At 37.7% G+C, this 27,350-nt stretch overlaps 1 protein-coding gene across 11 annotated transcripts; it reads right to left on the bottom strand.

Annotated features, from left to right (window-relative positions):
* Positions 1–262: 262 nt before the first annotated feature.
* LOC104433692 (eIF-2-alpha kinase GCN2) lies at positions 263–27,350 on the bottom strand. Of its 11 annotated transcripts, none has more exons than XM_039309623.1 (30): positions 26,884–27,350; positions 26,506–26,571; positions 26,360–26,419; positions 26,164–26,269; positions 23,831–23,935; positions 16,087–16,509; positions 15,686–15,883; positions 15,510–15,596; positions 15,343–15,429; positions 15,135–15,246; positions 13,842–13,959; positions 11,891–11,945; positions 11,476–11,645; positions 10,511–10,692; positions 9,870–10,018; positions 9,502–9,751; positions 8,989–9,271; positions 8,782–8,875; positions 7,896–7,976; positions 7,715–7,771; positions 6,475–6,606; positions 6,309–6,392; positions 4,456–4,564; positions 4,247–4,383; positions 3,615–3,722; positions 3,036–3,121; positions 2,828–2,930; positions 2,595–2,717; positions 866–994; positions 263–733 (listed from the first exon to the last, which is right to left on the bottom strand). In XM_039309623.1, the coding sequence occupies exons 1-29, from the start codon at positions 27,000–27,002 to the stop codon at positions 884–886; spliced, it is 3,795 nt and encodes a 1,264-aa protein (XP_039165557.1). In that variant the 5' UTR covers positions 27,003–27,350; the 3' UTR covers positions 263–733; positions 866–883. The 11 variants fall into 11 exon arrangements, with proteins under 11 accessions (XP_039165557.1, XP_010044869.2, XP_039165565.1 ...); XM_010046567.3 differs by having other exon boundaries at positions 15,686–15,868; XM_039309631.1 differs by having other exon boundaries at positions 16,087–16,467.

Below are 27,350 nucleotides of genomic sequence, written 5' to 3'. Positions count from 1 at the left end.
CGTGTGAATTGGATTAGTTTAGTTTGTCACCTTTAAATACTCACTTGTCCAAATGGATTTTTAGGCTCTCATCAATAATTTTAGTACTCGTCGATCATTCTAACCTGGTTCAATCCCTTCAATATGCCCAAGAATATTTTTGCTTCAATCGTGTAGCTGAGAAGGATCTCGTATACTACTATCTCCTGCTTCAAATCCCACTTTCACGATATCGTTCTCCCTTCAACATGTAAAAGCTACGATGCATCTAATAAACAAGAGCTTAAAGTGGGGAAAAATTAGCCCCACCAATTTTCATTTTCTACACTCGCACTGTTGAAGGCAGTGACTAAATATAGAAAATCCGTTTTACAGCTAGAAAGCCAAATGTACATTTTTGTACAGACACCGTCTCCGTCCAATAAATATAAACGCATCGCTGTCAAGCCAATGCTTTTTCTGGACAAAGGAGAAAAGAAATACCCAAGACAAGAAAAACAAAACGGTGGTGATTATTAGTCATTCCTATCCTGACAAATTGAAGACAAGCCTATGGTCATTTACATGTATGAGAAAAGTTTGTATCCTGTGTTTCCCTCTCCGAGTGACTGTACAGTGTATATGGTGATGACTGAACCTGGGATAAAATTTGAAGATGAACTAACACCTGCAAAAATGGCCTAAATCTCTTGCTTTGGAACCTGGACTGGTGGCCCTCACCAGTGGGGTCCTAAATACTAGTATGGCACAAGATCTGCAAAACAATCCATGTAAAATAAGACTTGGGGCTGAACTTTATTGTTCAGATAACAAGACTGAACCAGCGTGTATCAAACCCCGAGAACCATCTTAAGTCTCATTTGAACAAGTGAGAGAGGTGACGAACCTGACAACAACCTGGATCCTAAATCCAGATAGATGGGTTTCTAAATTGTGTCGATATCGCCTCCGCCAGGAACTTGACAAGGCTCCCTCTCTCAACATTCTTCTCCTTCTTCAGATCAATGTGACGAACCTGGAGATATAGATCGTTGAATCAAATACCCCTGATGATACCAAATGTACTACAATTGAGATACGCTAATGTGATGAGTAGGTAGAAGACTAATATTGAAAAGCCTAGTTATAGGGAACTATAGATAACCACATCTTTGTCAGATGACTTCTCCAAACAAGTGCATGCATTCCTTCCTTATTTGCTTCACTTTAGACATGATTCATCAACATCAAAACTGTAAATTCAGCTTGTGGCGCAAGGGGCTTACATCCCAACATGCATTCAAGGATTTGTTACAGTTTTTTTTAGCCTTTTAATCACATTGTTTATGTGTGAGAAGCCATATAAATGTCTACATATATGTCTACTTACCTGTGTCTGCATCTGAGAGCGTGTGCAACAATTCAGGCAAATCAGATGTCACATTTACTAGGTTTAATCTCAAAAAGAGATGGTAATTATAGCGCAGAGTAGCCAGAAAACATAATTCTATGCAGGCCTAAAGTGGAAATTCAATACAATTTATTCTATTGGATCATTTGGTAGATTGATTTGCCACCAAAGAGCAAGCAAAAAATATCAACTTTAACATTCTGATTAGCTGGTATTATCAGTTTGACACTGAATGAAGCAATCAAGAATAGTACAGCCAAAGAATAGTAAGAATGAATAAAAGACAAAATGAAAACTGGAAAAGGTCTAATTCCAAGTTCCAATTTTCTTTTGAGAGAGCACTTATTTGGATAAGAGAATTAACAAAATTATAACATTACTCCTAATGAAAAATGATCCACCAACTAGAAATAATGATCCATGCAATTGCCAAAACCTAATTAGTTAATTCTTGGACTTCTTTATTAATTTTTCTGAATTTTTATATTAATAAAATGCATTCACTGGCAATTAATTGAATATTAACTTCTCTAAAGTCCAACTTAGGCCAAGGTGCAGCAAAACAAAGCAGTTCATTAAGTCAAAGTCTGTTTTATTAGCGGGAAGAAGGTCCAGATAAGTGCAGAAACAAAACTTAAGGATTTTGCCGTTGGTCAATCGAAAACTTTAAGAATTTAATTTGGTTATTTAAGGACTTAAAATTTTAAAAAGTCACAATTGGATCTCAAGCTCAACGTCAGTGGGATTCAAGCATAAAAAATCACACGTGGCAGATGACTAAATATTCCATGTGGGGACCATGTCAGTTTTTCGATGCCTAAATTTCACCGACAACAAACTTGAGACCTGATTTGGGTTTTTTTAAACCATAAGTCCTTAATTAACTAAAATAAACAATTAAGTCCTCAATTGATCAACAACCAAAACATTAACTTCTGCTTCTGCACTTACCCTGAGGAGATCCTATGGTTTGATTTGCTTCACAGTTGTGTTGAGAAGCAAAGTTTGGCTTCTCTTTTTGGTTAAAAGAGGCAATTCATTCACGGGTCAAGATGCAAATAAGTACAAGTTCGCACTTCAGGTATGCTGAACACTGAACATTGGCATAAGAATGTATGGTTTCCTAGACTTCTAGATGTTTACAACGTATGTTTTCACAGTGTGTCCATACTTTCACCAGTAAAACTTAGTTACAGAGTTCAAACAACAAAAATAGTAGACTTACCTTAACTGAATCAGTCTGAGATACATTTGAGTCAGTTATGATTACAAGACACTTAATATCATGCTCATTGGCATATTCATATTGCTCTGTAAAGCTTGGATCAGGTAGCGGCACAAACTCTGCCTGTTGCATCAGATAGTTGGCAAGAAAGGAGTTTCAGACAGAAAAGCAACCGATAACTGCAGCATAACAAGAAAGGTAAAAAGAGCATTGGAAATTTTCATTTTGGTAACCTTAATATTTGCCTCCCATAACTCAGAAACAAGTTCCATGCGGTCAACCAACAAACCACCTCCTCCCCTTGAGCATACGAGAACGCTGGTGCCAGCTTCATTTCTTCAGGAGTAAGAAATGGAGGGAAGAACATGAATATCAAATGAGAAAACTTATGGTCAATGACTTTTAAGCAGGAAGCAAGTGAAAATTTCAGAAAGATGTTACCTGAAAGGTTTTATTTCCACAGATGAATGCCGAATTATCATCTCTAATGCTAAACTTACCCCAACAGCACCTGGAGGACTTGCTTTCTGAGCAGGAAAAGGCACAGTCAGAACGGCAAAACCCAACAATAGTCAAGCTCAGGAACTATCATGTCCAAAAATCAGTCATATTGGTGAAGGAAGCAAATCAATAGTTGGCCAATATTAAAACCAAATTCAAAGTCTCAAAGAAATAACGACTTGTGATGTTTTCCCCTAAAAAGATTAAAGACTGAGGTGATGTGACCTAAGAGGATTATCCTGAAATAATATATGGGCAGTGAAATACCAATTCTTGGCACAGACCACGCCATTTAAGTGAATCAAAAAATGACAGATTCTGGGGTTCCAGACTGAGGACTACCATAGATAAATTGGCAAATAAGAACATCCAGCCGCTAAATCAAGGTGCAACTTAATTATCCAGTTGAATACCTTCAATAAATCCTAGAGGAAAACTTATTTCGCCAGGTGGAAATATGTGTTTTTGTGCTTATGAGTTATAGAGAATCGAGCAGAAAAGGAAAATCTCATAGCCTACATGTTCATGTTCCCACAGCTGATGAAGCAAGTAGTCGTAGCGTCCACCAATAGCGAGTAATGCACTTTCCAAAAGTGATCCAGAGTTGTTTTCCCGTATTAAATGTACCTGGGAAAGTAAAATAGCATACAACTCAACATAAATTATCCAAAGTTTGAAAATGGATTATCTTATATTTTTCAGATTTTTGACGCAACAGGATAATGTATAGAGTAAAGCATCTGAAATTCTGCATTTGTATTTCAATTTAGAATTAATATAGTCAACACATTGAAAGTAAAGGCAACAAAATATAGTCCACACATCGAAAGTAAAGGCAACAAGCCATATGTCACCATAAGGATCTCAGTTGCCAAACCCTTTTTGTAAGCATTAGTGTCGCTCAGAGGCAGATTTGAAACATTTAGACTACTCAAGATAAGTGATCTTTTCAAACTGGAACAATTAGTGCTGAGCCTCAAACACACCAACACATGGCTACATATTCAAATGCCACATGCATCTACAATTTTGAGACTAGAAATAGGAGTACATGATATTACAGAACCACAACATGGTCACATATCAGATGTTCAAAGTACTCAACTCATATATGAATGAATAGTTCATATAAACAGTATAAATTCAAATACCTGAAAGAATATATCTCGATGATAGTACTCTGATGGTGGCATCAAGGCATTAATATAGACGTGTTTCTCAATCCTCCAAACTCTCAAATAACTAAGGAGGACTGACAATTCATCAAGCGCCCTGCGAGTAGGCTTATCTGCCAAGGAGGTGCCGTCAATGACCAAAATAAAATCCATCAAAGAAAGTAAATACACAACATCAATTATACCAGCTGGAAGGGCACCCCGGAGTCTAGAAAGAGTATGATCAGCAGCTCCACAGAACCTTAATCCCACTGTTTGCAATCTATTTACAATGCCTTCTCCCAGTTTAAGTTCCTGAAAAGAGTTTACAGGACCCATGAAGAGGTACACAGATAATCACGATTAAAAAAGTTTAGCATACTCCACTAGATTGCTTATTGACACTAGTCACACTGTAAATGTTACATATACGAGTCCACCAGCAACTGTTATAAAAGTTTAAGTCATTTAATAAAGGCAAGGTTCAATCTTTAAATACTATAGAACTCTTATTCACGCATACGCTAGACTTTGGCATAAGACTAAAGCATGAAAACATACAATTGGGCAGGCAAATAAGGGCAAGGAAAGATCTAAACTTAGGACCTTCAGCTTTAATACCATGTAAATTGTCAAACCATTGCCAACTACTCTATAAAGTCAAACTGTTAAATGAATGTGTGGTATAACATTCAACCAATTTAACAGATAATTCTTGTTTAGTCATGTGTAGACGAGAACACTTTCTCCAAAAAATACATAAGAAGAAAAGGTACAAAGAAAATGTTAAATTTCAGTGTTCCCAGTGTTATAATAAACAAAAGAAGAATAACTCGAAGCATTAAAGATACTTAAGTTGGTCTATTTACAATGCATTCATCAGCACCTGATAGATATACATGCTGATTCCCACTTCCACAAAATTTATAATAAGATGATATATAGGCATTGAGCTAATGTTAGGCATTAATAAGATCTTGAGAATTTTTTTTTGGATAACTATCTTCAGAGAAATTCCTGTCTCGATACTAATCCTATACAGCTTATCCACTTTGTCTTTTTCTTGAGGAAAACAGTCATACTATGCACTATGATTTTGTACATTTCACCAACATCATTTGTCAGCAACAAACTTCTGTTTTATTAAGAATGCTAGTATGCACCATTTGTCCATACAAAAACAGCTTCAGTGCTCCTTTGGCCCAAAGAAGAAAAATTAGTGATTGAGCTTACTTATATATCTTTTGATACTTGCTTTTTGCAATATGGTAGGTTTGGGCACAGGAACAAAGTCTGAACCAATAATATGGTTCACTTCATCCTTTGCCTCCAGCAACATTCACTACCATTTTCTTTTCAAATTTCCATTCTAGACTAATGATAATGATGAACTGTAAAGTCTACTTTATGCCTCATCATTGTTCAAAAGTTCCTCTCCCTAATTCATTAGGACCCCATCCTTCAGTCGTGCTTTCATGAAGCTCTCTCAGAAATTATCCCACGAGCTTTAAATCTCTAAAAATGATTAATTTGGTGTTCTTCATTTCTATCAGAAGAATTACTTAAGGAGAGATCTTTCATTAAATCCATTATTGTACAGAACATGCTGTAGATCCTTTGAGGTTGCTAGCTGCCCGAAAAAGAAAAATGAATTTATGAATTGAATTTCTGATATGCTGGATAAATGCCTAAGGACACATGTATATTGCACTTCATATCCCCTCAAATGAGTATTCTGTTGAGTTCTCACCAATTATGCACTAACAGGAATATCTCGTACTTATAAAAAAGGACAACTTCCACTTTCTTGTCCAACACCATCTGGAAGTTAAATTAATTCCCAAACAAAAGAATATGAGCACTACTTGGGAAAGATTATTCTATCAGAACTAAAACCCAGATCCAATTCGCAGACAAAGACTTAGCTCATCAAGTAAGGGATAGTACAAAAGATTGCAGATGTGTAACTTCAGAAATCTACTATGTGGACCTCTATATAGATACCAGAGAAGCAGTGTTAAACATAGAGATTAACAAGACCATGTGAATTTGCTTATACCTGCAAAAGCTGGCGCCTTATCACAGCCCATTTTGATTTCCACTCAGAGGATTGAGGACGCAGCGAACCCATGAGTGAGAGAAGCTTAAAAGAGATATTGGAAGAACCTGTTAGCTCAGATTTACATACAACTAATGTGTGTGACAACCCTCATTGATGCAAGTACCTCTGCAACTTTATGTCTGTGTTCAGCCTTGATACCTGTCCAAGACCATATTGCTTCCAGCAAGTCCCCATGATTCAGATGAACATCACAAGATTCAGGGGGGATAAAGTGACTTGCAATGTCCATTGTGACCTACGAACATTAATAGAAAAATGCAGATATTAGCCCAAGGAGCACAAGAAATCCACTGCACCAGGTACCTAGCTAGGGGCTCACCTCAGTGAATAAAGGTACAAAGTTAAAGTTGCGACACGTTTTACAAATAGACAAACAATGTGTTAAACAATATGATGATTGACTTATTGTATAGCAAAAACTGAAGTGGGGGAAATAATAAGTGAAGTATTCTCTTATTAATTACATGCCACAGAGAGAGAGAGAGAGAGAGAGAGAGATGACGATGAAGATTTTTGCCTTATAATGGATGCAGAAAAGCTTCTAAGCACATTCTGTTATCACAAAACTGTCAACCTCTTCTAATGAAAAATATTTCGCTTTCACAAAACAGGGCTTCCATCCTTTTCTCATCTTCACTTAAATTTTTGCCCTATAATGGATGCTAAAAAGCTTCTAAGCACATTCTGTTAGCACAAAACTGTCAACCTCTTCCAATTAAATTGAAAAATATTTCACTTTTACAAAACAGGGCTTCCATCCTTTCCTCATCTTCACTTAAATAAGCGCATAAATTTCCAAAAGCACAACATTTTGCAGAGGCATTGCCTTAGCAGAGAAGCACCTCGCCTGAGGCACTATCCTAATGACACCAAGGTGATGTCCCATCACCTCACACTAGACATGGCACCAAAGCTACGCTATGCTGCGCATGGGTGCCCCCAGGAGATGCCTCCCTTGCGTTTGGAAACACTCTTCATTACTGTGCAAAATAGCTGAGTTGTTCAACAGAAGACAGCCATCTAAAATATGTTGCTTGAAAAAACATAAGTTGCTAGTAACTTCACAACCAAGATGGGCTGAGAGTGTTTGAACAGAGAATGTGGGCTTGAGGTTGCACCGTAGATATTACTTGCATTGCATAAAAAGTTTTGTGTAATTTCTACATATTTGTTAAATAGGGGAACAGATTAAGGCACGGTGATATCAGAGGCAAAAAGCAAATGACAACACCAAGCAAACAATCACTTTAGCCCAAAATAAGACTCCACGACTCTTGTTACAGTCCAACTGATATGTTTATCGATAAATGGAATCACAGAGAGAGAGTCAGAGACAGAGAGACCTTAATAATTTCTGCTTCTGTTAAGGCAGATGCACCTCCAATGATGTCAAAGTCACCCTGTTGATAATTACAGACAGAAAAGACATAAGACTTGACTTGAGTTTAACTTTTCTTTCTGGGCTTTCTTTTCAAGAGACAATGAATTCATAAGAGTTATTACTATGGAAACGTTCACAAGTACCTGAAGGTAGCGAGTTGGTGGAGAACGACCAACAGCTCTCCTAAAGACGTACGAAATTTCATATCGCTTGCATGAAGATTTCTTTAAATTGACAAAAGCACAGTCAGTTTCAATTACTAAATCCAAATCCTGTAGCCATAGGATCTAATATGGCTTGAGAAAGTTCTCAAAAATCTCCAAAGCAAAAGCAGCAAGATAAATTTCAATTCATGTTTAATTATGTTGTATCTGTTCAGAAACAGTATAAATAAAATGACCCCCATAAGACCACTATAATACAAGTAGAGGGGAAACAAACATGTTGGAAGTATAGAGCAAGCTGATCATTGACATGCAATTTAGTTTATCGCCTCTCTTGGTGGCTCTGACACCATGTAAATATTCTAGGATCTCCAAGAGAGGGAGAGACAAAATATTCGAAGGCCATATCTTTACTAAATAGATCAATAAAAGAGATGATAAGATGCCTATAACCATCCATAGAGCATAAGACACTTAAAACACTAATAACCTTATTTATGGCCACCTGCTAACTACCAACCAAAATTCACAAATATACAGCAACATTAGGGAAAAATATACCAAAGTAAAAACTCCATTTTTCCATTAAATCTTACTTTTCTTTAGTGGTTTAAGGAACAAAAGCATTGTCCGAGGGGGGTGGACAATGACAAACAAAAACGATGAGGCGAAGAGAATGTGCTGAAGCGAAAGAAAGAAGACAATGAACTTTTTCAGTGGAAGAAAACAAGATATCTGCATCCTCTTTTATGAGGATATTATGCAAGTTGATGGGAAAGCATAAATTAAAGCAATGATAAGAGAAAACATTGACAACTTCTGTTAAGGAAAAATAAATCAAAAAGAGGGAATTCATAAGTGATACCTGCTGCATGACAGCCCAACTAACAAATGGTAAACGCAGCTCGTAGCAAAGTTCAAGCATATCACCACCATGTGTTAATACTTTGACAGAACTCCTTGTAAACAAAAACAGAGATAGTCAGGGACATCTGGTTTTCCGAAGGAAAGGAAAGCATGCTAAAAAATTCTCATTGTAAGATGATTAGACCAGGAACACAACAAAAGGAACCTCTTGATCTGCGGAGAATCATCTGCTAAGCACATAGGAATAATCTCCAAATGCTTTGCACAATGCTGTCTGAAGACTTCCCTTGAGACCTCCATGACATGGTCACGTAGTTCAGTGTCAAACTCTGGGTACTGGATAGAGTAATCATGAAATTTATGCAAATTTAATCCATCCCCATTCTGATGTTTGTCTTTCATCCTCAAGGCTTCATTGTCAAAGATGGAACTCACAACTTTGTCATACACACTTGTATCCTCTGAATTTCGCATTGTACGAAGAATATCTGTACATATTCATAGAGTATGACATGAGTAAAACACTGTCATAACAGCTCCTGTTTTACAATTATTCAATATTTCACCAAAAACAAGTTTCCAATGATAGCCGAGGCCTAGCCTCTCCTGCAAGAAGATGTGCATGCATGCAGGCATGGTTGTGCACAGGGTAACTGCAACATGCACGTAGTAACGTGTGCCACATAGACACAAAGAAATGACATATTTGAATACGCACTGTCTAACAATTCAGACTCCATCCTTGGTGGGAAGGCATTCTGCAAAAGCTCAGTTGCAGATGGACGCTCAGAAGGACTAGGAGACATCAAGCGCCGCAGCAGGGAAGCTTGCTCTGGAAAGTCAGCAACCCAAAGAGGTGGAAGGTTTCCTTTCTGTTTCAGATCTGAAAGTATAATGTGTCTCTCCATAGCTGTCTTAAATGGGTGCCACAGCTCAAAAAACACAACCCCTAAACTATACATGTCAGCCTGCATTGAATACCAGTCAAGATTTTAAAGATGCAGATAATGCAGAGTGCCAGTGAAGCAGTTGGATAATTCATCCCAGAACTTGCTTAAATAAGTCAGACAAAGTTGGCCAATGTACCTTTTCATCAATTTTTGGCCACCCTTGCTCAATTTCTGGAGCAGTATAGAAATAGGTACCAACTTGACCTGTACGATCGATGGAAACTCCAGTAGTTTCGGTCATAAAACTTGGGTCCTGATCCAACTGCTCGAGTTTTAAGAATTTTGCTGAATGCCAACAACAAAATAGACAAAATCAATTCACTGTTGCCATTCAACTTTTTTGTTCTCTTAAGTAAAAGCTCGAACATCTTATTTTACTTGAGCTCCTGCTTTATTTATTACATTGCTATGATCACTATACACCAAGAACAAATAGGAGGATAACTATTTCAACCTCACGATGAACTCAAAAGTAAATGTCAAATGTGCAGCACATTTATGTTTTCATACCACAGATTCTCAATTACTGATATCAACTCTTAAAGAAGATAGTTTGAACAGGTGCATATGGCCTTTATCAAAAAAGGGTTGCTTGGCAGGAACATAGCAGTTATCAAAATCACTCCAAATACATCTCCGATTGAACATTTTCCATGCAAACATAGCAGTTATCAAAATCACTCCAAATACATCTCTGATTGAACATTTGCCATGCATAAGAAAACCTTACATAACCTTTTAGGTCAGACCAAAGAAAATGTAATTGCCAAAACTTACCAAGACCAAAATCTCCAATTTTAATATCACTACGGGCATCAAAGAAAATGTTATTCGGCGTCAGATCCCGATGGATGATCCCTTGTCCATGTATGTGTACCAAGCCTTCTACAATTTGGCGAAACGAATGCCATGCATCTTCCTTGTCAAACTGATATGATTCAAACTCCTGGCGAAGAGTCCTTCAAGCCGCAAAAAAAAAAAAATAATAATAATAATAAAATAAGGATGCAATTTCTTACTAGCAGGTATAATATATCACTCTATACAAAATACACGTGTATCAATCACCAGAGCTCATGCATATTTGAACTCAAGCAGAGGAATTTATAAGAATAACTGTAAGGCATAAGTGAGAAGAAAATTTCAGATGTACACATAATCTACAGTTTTCTTTGTCAAAACACAAAATGAGATATTGAATGAGGCATGAAAAACATCATCATATAACGTCCAACTAAAAGTTTAAGCCATACCCTGGAAAGAGACTACATGGATGTAAGACTATAATAAAATATTGTAAGTGATGTGCGACAACACTTTAAGATGAAAAGTGTCAGTTGCACAAAGGTTACACATGATTTGGATTCCAATTTGTGATTTGCTTGCAAGAATAGTTTCATATGATATTGTCACGTGATAACTGGTGCTAAGGTATCTCAACAGTAATCCAGTTAGAAGACAAGATAGAAGAAGAAACACCTCTGGCAAAACAAGGAAAAAATTGTTTAGATGGCTTAACCGGGAAATGCCACTAATGGAGTGGAATTAATAGGATACTGTAAATGTGTTATGCTAGATGAATAATGGACACCCATGACCAAAAAAAAAGATGCATCCAAAATATCAGCACTTATGATTACAGACATACTAATATTTCCCAACTCGTACATCTAGCAATATTTGGCCAAGGAAAAATTATGGTTGACTAATAGTTCTATTAGTCAAACATACAAGAACTATACCTAGGGCAGTACTCCATCTGAATGTACAAGTACGTCGATTCAAGTTTGTTATCTTGCCCATAGACGTCAATGGAGCTTGTGTTCCGGTCACTTACAGTGGCGCTTGCTGCAGTCATAGAACCCCAAGCAACATCACCATGTGAACCAGCAACTCCCGTTTCAAACCATGCCTGGAAAGTTTTCCAAATCACATTCGTATTAAACAATTTACAGATTCAGAATTAAAACAAATAAAAACCAAGTATTTTGGATAGAACTGCCATCAACAACAGAATTGAAGCTCATTTATATGTAAAAGTTCAAATGTCAACAAAGAGTAACAACAGTCTATAAAAGCAAAACTGGTTGATCCCTGAGCCTGAAGTAAGAGCAGTAGAGTAAAGAAAAGAAATCCCATGAAAAGGTTACTTATTACCTGGTAGTACCGCACAACATGGTGATGCTGCAGACGTGATAGAGTGGCCACTTCCCTGTTCACAACCACATTGTTAATGCATATACACACATCATAAGATCACATGAAATCTGGACAGTGAAATTTGTAGCACTACATTGAAAAATAAATAAAACTCCAAAAAAAGAGTCAAGCCAGCAAATGTCACACATTTAATGAACTATACTAACCTACAGAGTAAAAATACTGTGTCATATATTGATAACCGAATTAGCAAATGCTTGCCACTTGATTGACATTTGGCAATGGGAGTCGGAGAACATGGGAAACATAATCACTTTCTTTGCTTGTTCCATTTGCTTAAGCATTTCATGCAACAGTGTTTCCATTCTCCAGATTGGTCATCTATATGTTCCAGGGGGTTAAGTGAGACAATATCACCAAGAAAATCAGTCAACGATGTGCAATGTTTCTAACAGGTACAAGAATTTGCATGGCACATCCTTACACATGAACCAAAAAGCTCAACTGTACATAGCAAGTGTACTGGAATCTGCAAAGCTTTTATGACTTGCTTATTGTGCCATTTAGCAACTACTGTTCAGCTAGTAACATAATTACAAAAACTGCTCAAGGAATACTACAGAAGCACGACAATGAACGTGCAAACTACAGCTTCTCCATCAAACCTCCCCATCCAATCAGTCATTCTGTTAAAGGAAAATAGATTGCCAAAGAAGAGATGATATAACCACTGGGCTGCACAGAAAAGACGACTGTACTCCCCATGGACACATTGTGCAATTATCCATGTATTTAAAACCAGCAATGTTCCCTTCCAAGCAGATACTAGTCCCAAGCCATTCCCACAATATATGGTACTAAAAAATAACAATGCATTGTCAGATAATCCTGACCACAAATTTAGAGAAAATAATATCGTTTTATAACTAAGTAGCATATTAGTAGTAAAATACAAAACTAATTGAGCGCGTTACGTAAAATTGAGAAGCTCATATCAATATAGGGAAAGGATATCTGGGTAGAGAAGTGCAACTAAACAGAATGAAGCCTTCTCCCCTGTAAATGGACTGTTAAAAACTTGAGATGATGAAACAAGAAAAAAGAAGTTAATATTTTCCCTTCTATTTGTATGATATTAATAGGGTGCATTGAAGAAGAAAGAACCTGACTAAATTTTAATTGGCAACATCAATTGCCACAACAAATTTGACGAATTTGGCAGTGAATTGACATAATTTCATGTCATTAAGTATTCTATAAAGTCAAACAAGGCTATTGAATAACTTAGACCTTAAATTGAATCAGAAGGGGGCCTCTATCATAGACAAGTCTGCCAGTAATTTACCCAAGTATCATCAGCTAGCTATCATTAACCTAAAGAAATGGCCTATATAAATTCATTGCCATCCCTTCACAATTCCCTCCACCAGCAATCACAGTAAGCTGATAGGCCACAAATAAAGGGATGATTGGATGACTACCGTACAAACCACATATAACCACACCGAGATCCTCCTTTTTCCAAATGCAACTGATACAAAAATGATCCATCCACCATAATTACAACTAGCTCCCAGCTACAATGGAAGTGGTTATAGACACCCTTCTGATCGAAAATCATTTAAGCACTAAACTGTCTACAAAAGCATAGTAACTTTTCTTTACCAAAAAAAAAAAAAAAAAAAAGCATAGTAACTTTCCACTCCAAAGTCAATCACATTATTCAGTTAAAATAACAGTAATTTTCTAAAGTCCCCTTCATGTCAATCTTGTAATCTACAAACACTCCCCTTAAGAAGATTAAAAGATAGGCCGAAACAACAAAAAGAAATATCATCAATCCAAGATTAAGTGGTTTTCAACATATTTACTCAAATTATGGTGCAAGTTCTGCATCAATAGAGAAATTTACTCTCAGATAGCTTTTCATATATCAGTGAGAAGTTACCTTAATATACGGTCATTCAGAGGCAAGCTTTTGTCCTTGAGCCGGATTTTCTTCACCGCATATTGCCTACCATCCAATTTATTCTTACAAAGGACAACATGGCCAAAACCACCATGACCTGTTTCATTAAATGAGAGGAAACATATAATTTTTAAACAAAACAAAATCAAAAGGTAAACAGGTAGTCCAATTTCAATCTTATCTTCACTTGCAAAAACGGTTTCTTAAAACTATTCTCACTTGAAAAGGGCACACTCGTCAAAGCATGGCAGAAGTAATAAAAACGAACTTGAATGGACAACTGACCTGCAGATACCACAGCTTATGTTGGTCCTTCTTACATTAAGGTACTAGTATAGAAATCCATTTTGAGGTCATTATAGTTACATTTCAATTGGAGTAGAGTTCCTCAAATTTGAAAGAATGACTATAAGTGAAGTCACTACTTTATCTACATTGTCCGAGCTTAACAACGTCACCAATGCAAAATTTGCATTGTCTGAGCATGACACTGTCCCGGTATCGTATTCCAGTTCAACAACCATTTTTGCCAAAGTATTCCAGTTTAATAACCATTTTGCCAAAAACTTAAGCTCTCTCCCTCCCTCTTTATTTGTCAACTATTTGCTCTCCTGACCAAGTAGGCCTACCAGCATGACCAAAATTTTCTTGTTAGTGCTTGCCTTGCCTCCCTCATCATCGATTGTAAATCTAGCTATGCACATGAAAGAGCTTTCAAAGCTTAAAGTGTGAACATGTAATTTAAAATGGAAAAGAATGGGCAGCCAGTAAGAAACCGTTTGCCCGACATGGATTGCCTAAGAAGATCATGGTCAAGAAGGGATATCCTTGGGATTTTTATATCAACTCTAAATTCAACTAATAAAGCTCTAATCCCAATGTTCCCTTCAAATATAGAATGTATATTTCAATAGGCATATAAAGCACCAGTTTACAGCACTTCCCACTATTCATGCTCCATGTGAAGAAAGAAAAATGAGGCAGTAATTCTCATACCAAACAAGAGAAACAATTCCAAGGGAGTCATGCATAGAAACAAAATGACTGAGAAGTGATAGCCACCAATTTCTCAAGACAGTAGCGAAACCAAACAGAAATAAAACTGCTGTTACTCAATGTGTTTCCCAAGTCAGTCAACTTCACTCATATCAACTAATAGTGCAACCCCATACTTCAAAATCAATTATTAGGTACTATATTGTTGCGATTTACTTCATGACATTCAAATTATGCCAAAATTTAAGAAGAAAAGTTGAGAAGGTGATATCTTACCAAGAGTCTGAAGTTCCTCGAAGTCATTGAGATAGCGGGAACTTGGAGGAAGAGTACTGGGCTGCACAATATCAGCTGTAGGCTTCCAAAACTGAGAAACTTTTGATGAAGTCTGCAGAACAAACAACAAGACGGATTACAGAAAATACTCCAGAGTAATCTGTCAAATAATAGGAGATGAAAGAAGGGAGAGAGAAGAGAGGCTGACCGCATGCTGCTGAAAAGCAAGATCAAAAGTTCTCTTAAACAGTGAGGACTGTTTTAATGCCAAATCACGTACCCAATCAGAAAGAATCTAAACAAAACCACCAAAAAGCACAGTTTAGTCAGTGGACCAATAACATTATACGGACAAAAAGCACCTTAATCACATACTCCCAGATTGTATAGTTCCAAGGCTATTTGAGGGCAAGCATCAGACAATGGCCCTTTAGAAGCACAAGCGAGACGAAGGAGATGAACCTGCAACATAAATAGATATGCACATTACTTTGACTTGGTGTAATTACAAAGCAAGTAAAACCATTGAAAAATAGAGCAGAAAACAACACCAGTATCAGATCTTTCTTGACAATTTGAGGTGCTTGATGATGAATCATGGACTCAGATGACAGGCTATCGGAATGAACATGATCGTGATCATCATCCACATCAGCAAAATTACAGCCACTGCTGTCGTCGTCGTCGTCATCATCATTATTGCCATCTTCATAGCCAACATCGAAGGCATGTTCCTGGAAAACCACATTCTGCATTACATGCCTTTACTATGTTTCATTCACGGTAACCAGGAAAGGATATGGAAAATGCACTATTACATAGGCTCCAAGTCGATGTATTAGAAACTAGAAGCAGGAATTATTTTATGTTCATCAAAATCAGTTAAAAGATATAAAGGAAACCAAACATTTTACTTCCACATATTTGTGCAACAAAAAATAAGATTCTTTACCTCCACGCCTCCAAAACCAAATTCTACAAACTTCTCCATCATTTCTTCACTAGAAGAGGAAGTTGACATACTCTTCTCATCATTATCATTTTCTTCTTCAAGCTTTTCCAAATTGTTAGTAGGGAAGAGCACTGATGGTTGCTTCTTATCTAGCATTGTTTGTAGCTTTAAACCTTTATTAACCTTCTTATCCGGAAGCTCAGATCGAAATTTTGAAACTCCTGATGCATGCAACTGTACAGAAGAATTCTTCTCACTTCTCTGATCCATACTCAGACCCCAATGCCATGACTCTCCAGAGCTACCAAAGAGGTCTACAAAACCATATACAAAGGGTTCTCTGGAAGAGCCACCTTTGTTCAATGAAGCTGCCATGTCCTTCTGAAACAACGGGTCATTGTCATCCTTGGTTGAGCATGGTACCTTCAGAAAAAGGCCAGGATAGAACCACTCAATATGGTTTAATATAAGAACAAAATTATCTGCTAGTTTTCCACACCAGTATCATCATCAACATTAAAATTGGTGAAACAAACGAAAATCATCAATCAAAAGTTGAACCGGACCTAGGTCTGCAAAAGAGCAGCCTTTAAAACACAACCAATTTTACATGTCACAATCTTAAAGAGTAAGCATACTTATTTATGAACAAATACACGATAGCAATAACACATCAATCAAGGAAACACCTATTGCTAGAGGACCTCCGAAAGCTGCATACAAGATACAAAATGTGTATGTAGATTTTGCCTATGCCTCAAGTAAGGAAGAGTTATGACGACCATTCAATATCATATATGTCATCTACCAACTGTCAAGAACCATCAGAGAGGATGATGAGCATTAGCCACTTCAATTCAACTCCATTAGACCCACAAGCTTACTATGTTGACAAGTTTACTCTTGCCTCCATAAGAAAATTCATGGCAATTATGGCATCAAGAAGACTGCATATTTAAATTTTATGGAAAAAGGAGACAATATAGCATATTTAATGAAATACAATCCATTGGAATATCTCATGTATTCGATTTTAAATTGACAACAGTTTAAGGGGCATTTGTCCCTCAATGAGCAATGAAGGGTGGCAGTTGACAAGTTTTTTTTGAGAAAAATACCAAATGAAACTCACAGAGAAAAACATCAAGATAAAGAATATACAAAGACTATGATAGGTTCAAATTTTCAAAATATATTAAAACTTATGAATACAGTATGCTTACTCAAGTGGAATGATATTCTTAGTAAAGTTGGAAAAATTTTATTACATAATAACTTGAAAGAAAGAGAAAATAAATAAACTAGATTGCTTAAAATATTTCTTAACTAACACGACCGAAGTTGCTAAAGAAAATGGAAACTTCATCCAAATTAAAAAATTAGAGAGCTTCAAGAAAAAAATATTTAGTTTTATACGACTTGATCATGAAATAAGTTTAGTCTAAAATAGGAATAAAAATGGAAAGTTCTTTGAATGTTTAAATCTACAGAGAGAAAATATTCTTTAATTTTCATTGTGGAACTAGACATCAAATTTATTAGCTCATTGAACTCATGAGCAAGTTTCAGGCATTTGTTGTGGATATGTGACTGTAGTCTGTACCTAGATAATTGAACAATGGACAGGCGTCCTCCATAATTTGATCATAAAAAAGTTGCCAACATTTGACCATCTCGAAATTAAAATTAAAAAAAAAAAAAAAAATTATACACAAAAATGTTTCCCTCAACCTACCGTCTTTGAACTGAAAAATTTGATAAGGAAACCGAAGTAATAACTGAAACAGAAAAAGTTCTAAACAGAAACTTCCATTTTGGAAAGATGAAAGGACCGCCTTTTAAATAAATGTTGTCTCCCTCCACCTAAAAACTAAAACTTTTGAGTTGAAGTTTCTATCATGGTATTAGCAGCTAGATTCAAGCCTTAGTTTATTTTGCAAGCCCATGGGTCCCAGTTCATCAATTCTACGTGCCTCTCTCCCTCCGATTTACACATAAGAGGGAATTTTAAAATATTACACATCCCTTGTATGGGGTTTATACAGGTCTCATATACTTATAGTCTCCCTTCACCTAAAAGCTTAAGCTTTTTGGTTGAAAATTCTAACAGTATTTACAACAATACCTTTCATCCAAAAGGTGAGTGATCTTGCATCAATTGTTTCCATTCACAAGACACTGTCCTAGTGGTAAAATCTTCCGTAAGCACCATATTGAACGACATTGACACATGCCATGAGGACCAGGTTTTCCTAATTATTTTCATGAGTTCTCCCTATCAAAGAATTTATTTTTGCATAAATCTCAACAACATTATCAGTCCTCCAATGATAGCCGTAAATCGTAAAATTTTAACAAGGAAACAGCATATTAAGAGTGCATAAACTCTGTTATATAGCTACAGCCATCACTCTAATGAAGCATTCTTTCCCACCTTCCACGAACATCACATATCATCCCCTCCTTGGACACTATAAGGAAAAAAATAGATTTATTTTCTGAAGAAAAGAATCTGTTTTCTTATCTCTCATAGAGTGATTACAATGAGTATAAATACATGAACAGAGAATCTAAATTAGGTAAGAAACCTATATAGATAAAGATCCTAAGTTGCCTCTAATATCTATCAATATCTAATTTACAGCAATCAGAATAAAAACAAATCACATAATATCACGTAATATAATCACGTAATATAATCAGGGAGAAATTCTAGAAGATTTCCTAATACATTCCAACACTCCCCTCAAGCTGGCTTGAAGATGTCTTCCATAGACAGCTTGTTCACTAGACGAATGAATTGCCTTCTATGTAATCCCTTGGTCGAATGTCAGCAGTCTGATCATCACTTGAAATATACGGCATACAAATTAGTCCGCTATCAAGTTTTTCTTTGATGAAGTGTTTATCAACTTCCACATGCTTTGTCCGTTCATGTAACACGGGATTATGAGCAATTGCGATTGCTGCCTTATTGTCGCAATATACTTTCATTGGTATGGAACTTGGAATTTGTAGTTCATCTAAGATACCTTTAATCCACATAACTTTCGCATACACCATGTGCTACCGATCGAAATTCAGCTTCAGCACTACTTCTTGCCACCACACTCTGCTTTTTACTCTTCCAAGTGACTAAATTACCACCAACAAACGTGCAGTAGCCTGAAGTAGATCTCCTATCCATAGTACTTCCAGCCCAATCTGCATCGGTGAACACCTCAATTTCCAGATGTCCATGTTTTCAAACATTAGACCCTTACCAGGACTTCCCTTCAAGTAGCGTAAAATTCTATATACCGCTTCAAAATGCCTTGGCCCTGGTGAGTGCATGAACTGACTCACCATACTTACAGCAAACGATATATCAGGTCGAGTATGAGATAAGTAAATAAGTCGACCAACAAGCCTTTGATACCTTTCTCGGTCTATTACTTCTTCAGCCTTGGCAAGTTCAAGCTTCATATTTGGTTCCACGGGGTCTCGCTGCTTTACATCCTAATAGACCTGTCTCTTTAAGCAGATCAAGAACATATTTGCGTTGGTTTATAAAAATGCCCTTTTTGGATCTCGCAAATTCTATTCCAAGAAAATATTTCAAGGCACCCAAATCCTTAACTTCAAACTCCTCAGCCAACTTCCCTTGCAAGCTTTTCAACTCAACTTTGTCATCACCAGTTAATATTATATCATCAACATAGACGATTAGAATTGCACGCTTACCTTCCTTTGAGTGTTTATAGAATAGAGTGTGGTCTCCTTGACTTTGGTGATAGCCAAATCTTTTAACCACCTTCCTGAATCGTTCAAACCACGCTCTTGGAGATTGTTTAAGTCCATACAACGACTTTTTAATCTGCAAACTTTGCCTTGATTTCTGCAAAACCTGGTGGTAAACTCATAAACACTTCTTCCTCCAAGTCACCATTCAAGAATGCATTCTTCACGTCTAACCGATGTAAGGGCCAATCAAATGTAGCAGCCAAAGATAGTAAAATTCGAACAGAATTTATCTTGGCAATCGGGGCAAAAAGTCTCCTAATAGTCTACTCCATAAGTCCGAGTGAACCCCTTTGCCACTAACCTTGCTTTATACCGCTCAACACTCCCATCGGGTTTACATTTACAAGTAAATACCCATTTACAGCCAACGATCTTTTTTTCTTCTGGTGTATCAACCAACTCCCATGTGCCATTCTTCTTAAGTGCAAGCATTTCATCCTCAACAGCCATCTTCCACTTTGGATCCTTCAAAGCTTCATGGATATTTCTAGGAATAGATATGTGAGACAGATTTGACACAAATGCTCTATGATGATGAGATAACTTTTGGAATGACACATGTTTTGATATAGGATGCTTAGTACATGATCTAACTCCTTTTCTAAGAGCTATAGGCATATCAAGATTAGAAGCATTAGTATCAGAATTTAAGATAGGAATGGAGGGAAAAAGAGTACTACTAGGATCACACGATGACGAAGGCAAGAGATCATCTCGGGGTTGTAGACGGATGAGGCTCCGGGACAAAGTTCGATCTGCAATATTTTGAAGAGTTTTCCTTCTAGTATAAACCTGAAGCTCGGGCTTATTGATCACATTGTGATCTTGAACTTTTCTCCCTATCTTTGACACATCAAGATTTGGCGAGGTGTTTTCGAAGATTCAAACAAAGGATTAGGAAGGACAGAGAGTTAATCTCTTCACTAACTTCGCCATTCTCCCCGAAGAGATTTGTTAGAAAAAAAACGGTTGTGACTCGATAAATGTTACATCCATAGTGATATGAGTTTTACCAAGTATGTGGATTGTAACACTTGTAACCTCTTTGATTAGGTGCATACCCTATAAACACACACTTTTCAGCCCGAGGATCTAATTTAGATCGACACCGAATTGGGAGATGGACAAATGTAGTGCAACCAAACACCCTTAGAGGAATATCGAAAAAATACGAGCTGTGGGGTACACTTTTTGAAACAATTTAAGGGAGTAGTGTAATTTAATACCCGAGTAGGCAACCTATTAATTAGATAAGATGCTGTTAGCACAGCTTCCCCATAAGTATTTAGGTACATGCATTGAAAAAAAAGAGGGCACGCGATACTTCAAGGAGATGGCGATTTTTGCGTTCAGCAATGCCATTCTGTTGGGGTGTAGTTCGGCAAGTTGACTGGTGAATGATGCCTTTTTCTGTCAAAAACTCCCCAAAAATTGGTTATAATATTCAGTACCATTATCAGCACGAAGAATACTAATAGTAGTACGGAATTGAGTCATAACCATTTGATAAAATTTTTTGAACAATGACTCAACTTCAGATTTGGCGCTCATCAAGTATGTCCAACATAAACGGGTATGATCATCTATAAAAGTAACAAACCATCGTTTTCCAGTTTTTGTTGACATGGGTGAAGGACCCCAAACATCACTATGGATTAAGTAAAAAGGAGATGATGCACGATACTGTTTTGGATTATAATGAGTACGATGACTTTTAGAAAAAAAACAATTGTCACAATGTAGTGAAGAAACATCCACATCTTTGAACAAATGAGAAAACAAATGTTTCAAATATCTAAAGCTAGGATGGCCTAATCTATGATGCCAAACCATTATTTGTTCTTGAACAGGGGAAGAACTGAAAGTTCCATACGCCCGAGCTTTTTATTAGAGACAAACTCTTCAAAATAGTAAAGACCATCCCTCATCCTAGCATTGCCAATCGTCTTCCCCGAGATCCGATCCGAAACTCACAATGGGAAGCAAAAAAGACAACACGGCAATTAGACTCTTTAGAAAGTTTACTAACAGACAAGAGGCTGCAGGCTAACTTAGGAACATGCAGTACATTATGAAGTTTAATAGACTCGAAAGTGGAACTAATCCTTTGCCCGCAATAGATGAAAAACTCCCATCGGCAATCCGAATTTTTTGGTTGCCGGGACAAGGAATATAGGATTTGAACAAATATGGAAGATTAGTCATATGATCGGATGCCCCGAATCAATGATCCAAGGTACAGATTGTGAACAACAAGAGAGGGCATTTAGATTTCTACCTTGGTGGGCAATCGAAGCAAAAGTAGGATTACCCGATACGGACCCAGCCTGAAGTAGTTGCGGAAGATGGTTTAGTTGTTCTTTGCTGAAAGAGAATGCAAAGTGGCCTCATTAGCTGTAGGAGGCATACGCGAGAAGACTTATTATCACGGCTAAATGAAGTTGGTCTCCTTGCTTCACTAGTTGTAGAAGCTGGACGGCCATGAATCCTCCAACAGGTCTCCGTGTATGACGGGGTTTGTTGCAAAAATCACACCAAATACGAGATTTCCCATCGATCTTCGCAAGTTAATGGGGATCTTGCTTATATTTGCCTCGGAAACTATTGTTGTAGGAACATGGCCCTTCTTGTCTTCAAATATAGTTAATGCTGAACCTTCCAATGATCCATCCTTTCCGCCGGTAGCCGACTTGCCCAGCATTATTCCCCGTCTACTTTCTTCTCTCCGAACCTCTCGAGAAGACCTCTCCAATAGGTGGAAGAGGCTGCTTCCCAAGTATTCTGCCCCGTACTTCGTCAAACTCATCTCTAAGCCCCGCTAGGAAAGCATAAATACGTTCGCTTCTACAATTTTCCTGTATCGATTACCATCTTCAATACACATCCACTCATGATCATTGAATACATCCAATTCCTGCCACAAACGTTTCAAGGAGTGAAAGTATTTTGTGACAGTTTCCTCTCCTTGTCGCATCTTCCCTAGCTTCAAGGTTAACTCGTAGATTTGAGATTGATTACCCAAATCTGAATACATCTCACACACCGCATCCCAGTTCCTTTGCGGTATAATAGCCAGATAATTTGCACCAATATCTTCTTCCATGGAGTTGGTCAGCCACGTCATAATCGCTGAATTCTCTGCATCCCAGACAGCCCAAGTGGGGTCATCTGTCGCTGGTTCTGCATTATCTCCGTCAGATAGCCACTTTTTCCTCTACCCCGTATATACATTCGAACGGATTGAGACCACCGAAAAAATTATCACCATTCAGCTTTATGGAAGTGATCTGAATGGGATGAGCTTCGGTGGATTTTGTAAGAAGTGATGGAGGGTTAGATTGGGTGGTTGATGATTCGTCCGACATAGTGATCGAACGAAAGAAAAAAAAAAAAAATTACTCGAGGTGAATAGATGAAGGACCTTTGAGCTCGATACCATGAAGAAAAGAATCTGTTTTCTTATCTCTCATAGAGTGATTACAATGAGTATAAATACATGAACAGAGAATCTAAATTAGGTAAGAAACCTATATAGATAAAGATCCTAAGTTGCCTCTAATATCTATCAATATCTAATTTACAGCAATCAGAATAAAAAACAAATCACATAATATCACGTAATATAATCACGTAATATAATCAGGGAGAAATTCTAGAAGATTTCCTAATACATTCCAACATTTTCGCATACAGGTTTAATTCTGCATATACTGATGAAAGTGCATAAAAATTCACTTTCGCACCATTGACAATTTCAGGACAAAGAAATACATGGTAATTTTCATCCTGTCAAACAACGTCCCTGCCATACAACAAATTGTTCTTTCCAAAAGTGGTCCGAAGAGGATGAAAAGGTCAAATTAAACTTACTGCAGAAAACAAACCTCACAAAATTGATAATTCCACCATAGCTATATTAAAATCATGAATTGCACTACATCAAAGGAGTCTTCAAGCATACCGATTTTTGTGCTTGGTTTAGTGGGACAATCTCAGACAGAAACTCTTGAGCAGCCTCCACCAAATTGAAAATCATTACACGTCCTTCGCGAGCATTAGAATTTGCCTGAATACAAAAGAGAGTGATGATCAACAAAACGCATTGTACTCAAAGTCTCCACATGTTGAACGAGACATAATGTAAAGTGTAGTCGTGTTATAGACTAGCAGAATAGACAGGCTCGCATTTTTCTCTATTCCTAGTAGAGTAGACAGGCTTGCATTTTTCTCTATTCCTTTATAACTGTAAACACTTCCTTGGACACTGCCCTATAAAGTTCATCAAGGTTATCAGGCAAAAATGACCGTAAATGAATTACACTGAAGACATTAACAATATATAACCATGGATTTAGCTGCTCTATCGCTAGTACATCCATATTACTTGCATATGTACATACTTCAAATTTCTGCACAAAAAGATAGCATTCTTGAAATATGAGCATGTATTATGTCCAATGCCTGTTTATCTCAACTGCAATAAATTTGACAATATCTGGGAAAGGCATATAACAAACCTGCAAAGCTAGCTGGAAGACAAACAAAGATAATGTATACATAATCCGGACACCAAATGCCCACCCACAACTATCAACTCTAACTGAGAGCTAAAAGGAGATGATTCATGTTTTTGCTCCTTTGCATTTTCAGTAGGCTCCTCCCATGAAATTTTCAGCTACATTTGTTTGTGCCAGTGCTAAAGGGAGTTGTGAGTCCCACTTTTGCTTTCAGCAATAAATTTATTAAAAAATCACTAAATATTTTGTTAAAAGGGGGTGATTCATGTTTTTGTTCCTTCCTTGCATTTTCAGTAGGTTCCTCCCATTAAATTTTCAGCCACATTTGTATGTGCCAATTCTAAAGGGAATTGCGAGTCCCATTTTTGCTTTCAGGGATGAATTTGTTGAAAAATCACTATATATTTTGGTATCATTAGTTGATCGATAAAATCCCATACTCAGGATATATACGATGGTGCCATTGTTTTAGTCAGACGTGTGGAGGAGAAACAGAAAAATTGCCAAGTTACATCAAGGATGAGCTCTAATTAGTAAAACCTCTTTTCTCCATTTATAAACGATTTGATATCCCTCAATGTATGACTTCTGCATTATAGTGTGAGCACATCAAACCAGGTAGGAGCAAACAAAAGTTGGAGCTTTGAAAAGAACATTTGAATCTGATGCTTTGTTTGGTAAGGAGGAGAAGTGCAGTAAACTGTTGGGTGGGTGTGGAAATTGAAGTAAATTTTAGTGGGAAAGAAAGCTACGATGTTCAGTAATTATCCCTCCCCTCCATGCTTGCCAAACAAAAATGAGTGTTTATGTCCAATTTCACAAAAGTCGAGAGTATTAGGAGTTTAACTTAGGTAAGAGTGAAAGTTAAAACTATTCCCTTGATGAGGATCAAAGACCAGGTAGTCCCAAAAAGAGTACAATGTCTATACTTTGGATCTATTTTTTGCCACATGATGCAGAAAACATATGACTTCTCACCCATGAGTACAAGCAAATCGCATGAACTACAAAAGTGCTTCTAGCATCCTTTGCAATAATTAAATGCTCCTTAAGCCCAAGGTAAAATTCCATGGGACAGCAATAAGCCCTTCAATGCTCCATGGCACAAAACACTGCATGATTTAAAACACCGATATGTGCACAAAACAAAGTGTAGCAGAAATTATAATACATCTCTGGATGTGTGGGCACACGATAGAGGGCAAATTAGAAACAAATCTATTTGGAGAAATGTAGGTACCAAGAAAAAGATCAACAGCTACAACAAGCTAGTTGGTTGAGACTGACAGGAACTTCATAAAGGAGAAATTAGATGGTTTCTCATTCGTGTACCCCTTGTGAAGTCCATAGACTAGTTAGCAGATACTTTCCAAACGGGATTGAGGAGAATTACGATATACTTCCATATTTGCAATCCGGGCATGATTGATATCCATGCTCCATCTTGAGGGGGAATATTAACAGTTCTCCAGTGGCAAACTCGTGATATTCTGTAAGGACAAAGTCTCTTGTATCTAGCTTTGTGCTGAGGTGATACCCGCTTGGTACCCTTTTAATATTCCTGTTATTGTGCTTATGCGTCAGTTGACATAGTTGTGCCTACACTCTATATACTAAATGAAAGATCCTGACTTACATACAAGAGGGAGTGTCTGTGGTCTTGTTTGGGAAAAACAAATTGTATAGCACTTCCCAATCAACACCCAACCAGAAAAGGAATATAAAAAGGGAAAGACCTCTTGAGAAGGGTTGTATAAAACCAAGAACCAGTTCATACCAGCTCATGTAGGAGAGAGAGAAGCTTATCTGCGTCAGCTTCAGATAAACCTTTCTCTGGTATGATCTTCAACTTTGGACACTTGTGAGGATACCCGGGTAAGCACCTGTATCAGAAAAAGACATTAAGGGAGAGGCAGAACCATAATAATCGACACCAAGAGAGATAGTGTTAATACCAAATTTAGAGCACTGACCTTACAAAAAGAAGGGCTGAAACATCCAGATCATCAAAACCCGTGTCTTTTGAGTAAGGCCTGATTAATTCCAGCCAAAACATATCCATAACCACGATAGATAATCAAAATCCATGCGATTAACAGAACACCGACTAAAAAGAAACCTGAGCTTAATGACGATTTTCGGCGGGGTTTCTGCAACTTTGCAGTCTTCCTGAAATATCGCGGACCTGGACCATTGCACATCACTTACTTCAGTAATCGCAAAATAGAAAGACAACAAGCTTCCAGTGTTCATTCGCTACAACCCATCAACTAAGCCAAGTCGATGCACGCGTAGTAACTAGAATGAAGTAGCATTATACTTCACAGACTCCACAAATGGCAGAGTAGAATAAACGAGACTCGAGGAGCAAGTGTCCCAGCTGAAAAATACAAACTTGAAACCTTCCAAGCAGATAAATCACCGTGAACACGAAAACCCGGCTGGCATTGGGAAAAAAGAATGCGGAATTATTAACAAAGCAACGGGATCGACTCACAGGGCAGTGATTTCCTCGGCGAGGAGCTCATTGTCCTCGTCGGCATGCTTGTCCTTGGAAGGCGTCCTCCCCTTGCTCCTCTTCCCTCCTTTCTTCTTCTTCTTCGAGCCCTGCCCCATCTGACCTCGCTCGATCCACCGCTCTCCCCCGCGCGAATCAAATCAAATCAACTCAACTCCCCCACCCTCCTCGAGGCCGGAGCCAGATCGACTGCCCCGGTCGATTCGAGCGGGCGCGACGACCGGGAATCCGCGAGGTGGCGGAGAGAGAGACGCGCGAGCGACGGATTCGAGCGGCGAGGTCGTGCCGCGCCGAGCGGTCGGAGATGCGGAGGGACGCGCCGGGACGATGGCGGGAGCGAAGCGGAGAGGGAAGGAGCGATCGGGAATTGCAGAGTGGAGAAGAGAGGGAAGGATGAATACGGGCTTTTGCCAGGAAGGAGAGGGAAGCGAGAGCGCTCACGCAGG

Source organism: Eucalyptus grandis, chromosome 1 (genome assembly GCF_016545825.1).
Source record: "Eucalyptus grandis isolate ANBG69807.140 chromosome 1, ASM1654582v1, whole genome shotgun sequence".
NCBI lineage: Eukaryota > Viridiplantae > Streptophyta > Magnoliopsida > Myrtales > Myrtaceae > Eucalyptus > Eucalyptus grandis.
Note: the sequence above shows the minus strand (reverse complement) of the source record. Positions and strands in the feature narration are given on the sequence as shown.